This window comes from Etheostoma spectabile, chromosome 10 (genome assembly GCF_008692095.1).
Source record: "Etheostoma spectabile isolate EspeVRDwgs_2016 chromosome 10, UIUC_Espe_1.0, whole genome shotgun sequence".
NCBI lineage: Eukaryota > Metazoa > Chordata > Actinopteri > Perciformes > Percidae > Etheostoma > Etheostoma spectabile.
In genome coordinates this window covers 29,594,170-29,597,160 of record NC_045742.1, presented here as the reverse complement: position 1 = coordinate 29,597,160, position 2,991 = coordinate 29,594,170, and the positions used below count along the sequence as shown (strand labels likewise).

Below are 2,991 nucleotides of genomic sequence, written 5' to 3'. Positions count from 1 at the left end.
GGGGGGGTATTCTTGGCGTATTAGTATCTTGAGGCAGCAGGAAGTGATTGCGCCATTGACCAACAAAAACCTGGACTGAAGTCAATATTTCGTTGTTATTTTAACAGCGCATTAGTAAAATGCACCTCGGCTCGGGCACAACGCGTGCACATTATGCTGGTTACACACACACACACACAGGGACGCGCAGCAGCACACTAACATGCAGAAGGTGACGGCGCAAATCTTCCATCATAATAGCAATGCGCCAAGGTACAAACGTGCCTGACTGTTAAAGGGAATGGGAGATGACAGTCTCATTGGTTTATTGCATGTCACGCTCAAAACACACCAATGAATTAATAAAGACAATCAGTACAACCCTTTTGATCCATGCGCCTGGTGCACAGACCCTTTTTTCTGCCATTAAACTAGCAAAAGTGGAATTGGACACATGGCCCTAAATGCACCTCCACAATGCGCCTCACGCCGTGCCCTCAGATCATTAAAATAGGGCCTTATACGTCGTAGTGATGTAAAACAATGACAAGAATATATTTCAACACCATCAAATTAAATATAAGAATAACGCAACATGTCTAATGCACTTATGATGTATTAAAAATACGGCAACATTGCAGAAAGACAAGGCATGTTGTCGCTGTCGGGCAGAAGCCTCGTAACACCATATTTCGTCATTTAGAATTTTTTCAAAATCAATGCTGTCGGTCACCCTTTACATCTCTGTGTTTTTACAAATATGTAAACAGTGACAAGGCAGTTTGGACTGCGTGTGCAGTTAATGGCTCAATATTAGATACATTGTGTCATATTTTAAATGAGCCTCTGTTCATGTCCTGAAAAACAGCGGTTGTGGACGTACAAGCTTTTCACCCGACAGCTATGGTATTTGATAATAAAGGCAAGAAAACGTGAACAGAAGATGTGAGGACTCAATGAAAAAAAACCATCTCCTGCACCTAAAACATCAAAGCAACAACTATTAAACAACTTTCAAATGAATATCAATTCAGTCTTTTATTCCCCTTTGTGCTTCCCAGCCTTCAGTTGGATGCACCCTGTTTGTGTGTGGGTGTGTTTGCGTTTGTATGTGTGTGTGTGTGTGTGTGTGTGTGTTTATTATGGGCTGATGATGCAGCACTCCATGTGAAGGGCTCCCAATATCGCCGTGTTTCCCACGAACAGCGCCGCTTGTTCCTCTCTCAAAGTAGATCACTTTGGCTCTTATGCTAATGAGTGTGGGGCTGGCGGGGGGGGGCGGAGGGGGGGGGGGGGGTGGGGGGGTGTAGATAGCAAAGAGGGAACAACAGTCGGAGGAGTGGAGGAAGGGATAGAATGAGATGCTAAGAGGCTGAAGCTCCCTAATCTGATTGAGTCAGCCAGTGATACAGAGACACTTTGTCCGGGGTCTGGCCTGGGGGTCGGGTCAGGGGGGTGCGGAAGGGGGGAAGGGGGATGATAGCCAGAGCCCAGTGATTACCGTCATCAAACGTAGACAACATGGTGGGGAGGGGACGGGGAGAATCCAGACTGATAGAGCTGCTGAGCCTATCTTTTTTGTTGTCGTCCCAAATAAATTGGCCGTGCGACATTCACCAGCTCCCACCCACCCCGGTGTCACTATTTCCATACTGCCCCCCCCCCCCCCCCCCCCCCCACACTCCACCCCCCCCACTTCACAACATAGTCACACACACATTACCAGACATTCACAGGAGTGAATGAAGCGGCCCAGCTGAGGGATGTGACACTTCCTAGCCCTTGTGTGCATGTGTGTGGTGTGGTGGTGTGTGTGTGTGTGTGTGTGTGTGTGTGTGTGTGTGTATCTTCGGATTCTGTGTGAATGAGGCCATTTAAGTGCTGTTTTTCTTTCTTCTTGGTTTTCTGTCATTCCTCTCACACAAACTTGAAACCTCCCCTCCCCCTGCACACACACACACAGACACAGGCACACAAACACAGACACACACACACACACACACACACACACACGTAAACAAACAGCTAACCAAGCTTTTGTGTGTTTCTCTGCTTCTTGCAGCGAGGAAAAGGGTTTGCTAGCTCTTTCCGCGTGGACATACCGGACACCGCGTGACTTTGCACAATCACTCCCAGACGACCAAGGCTATAAGAAAAAAAGGCATCAAGTTTTCAACCCATTTTGCCCTCAGCCCCGCCCCCCCTCACCCAGCAACCAAAATGAAAATGAAAAAACACACTCAACTACACACAAAACGAGGAACGACCCAGCTTCCTTACATTTCTCGGAGCACTGCCGGAGGCACCCCTCTTAAGGGATTTGGAGACGGTCGGACACAGGGGTGGGATTGGGGTGGGGGGGGGGGGGGTGGATGGATGGGTGCAGGCCGGTAGATGGATAGCCTTACTGGGAGGACCCCATTGTCTCAGCAGGACTGAGTAACTAACATAGGAGGAGAAGTGGGAAAGTGTTGACGGACGGAGAGGGGAAACTGGACACTGATCTCTCCGTTCTTTTCCAATCTGCGTGTGCCTGTTTACAGCACTGATGTACTCACCGGAACCAAGACTACACGTGTACTGAAAGACATATCGAAAAGAAAACAAAAAAAACGAGAGCCACCCAGAAAAACCCGCCACTGAGCCCTTTAGGCGTTTGTACTCGCAGAGAGACGCCAAATTGTACAGGAGAATCTTTGTGCATTTTCAAAATGCAATACCACTGTTTGAGATTTTTCTATTCCGTTCGTGTGGTCAGGTGTCTCTTTTCCGATCTTCAAACTTTGTAAGAAAACGTTGTGGGCAGGCTGCTTAATTATTTTTTTATGTTTTATGAGGTTTTTTTTGTTAATTTCTTCTTCTTTTTTTTGTTGTTCCGGGTTTGGTTTGTTTATCACACGTAGGCTTGGACAATGTTTGACCTACACTTTACCGGATTCCGAGACGTCGAGTAGTTTCTATCATGTGTGAGAAGTGTTTACTGTACTCTTTTAAAAAGTTTCAAGCTGAATA

At 47.0% G+C, this 2,991-nt stretch overlaps 1 protein-coding gene across 4 annotated transcripts in view; it reads left to right on the top strand.

The window, feature by feature from the left end:
- Nucleotides 1-2,691, top strand: part of pcdh10b (protocadherin 10b) — a 42,340-nt gene extending 39,649 nt beyond the window's left edge. For all 4 annotated transcript variants that reach the window (XM_032528290.1, XM_032528291.1, XM_032528292.1 and 1 more), the window contains one exon: nucleotides 2,042-2,691. In XM_032528290.1, the coding sequence (XP_032384181.1) occupies nucleotides 2,042-2,061 (20 nt within the window). In that variant the 3' untranslated portion in view covers nucleotides 2,062-2,691. The remainder of the gene's footprint in view (nucleotides 1-2,041) is intronic.
- The last annotated feature ends 300 nt before the right edge of the window (nucleotides 2,692-2,991 follow it).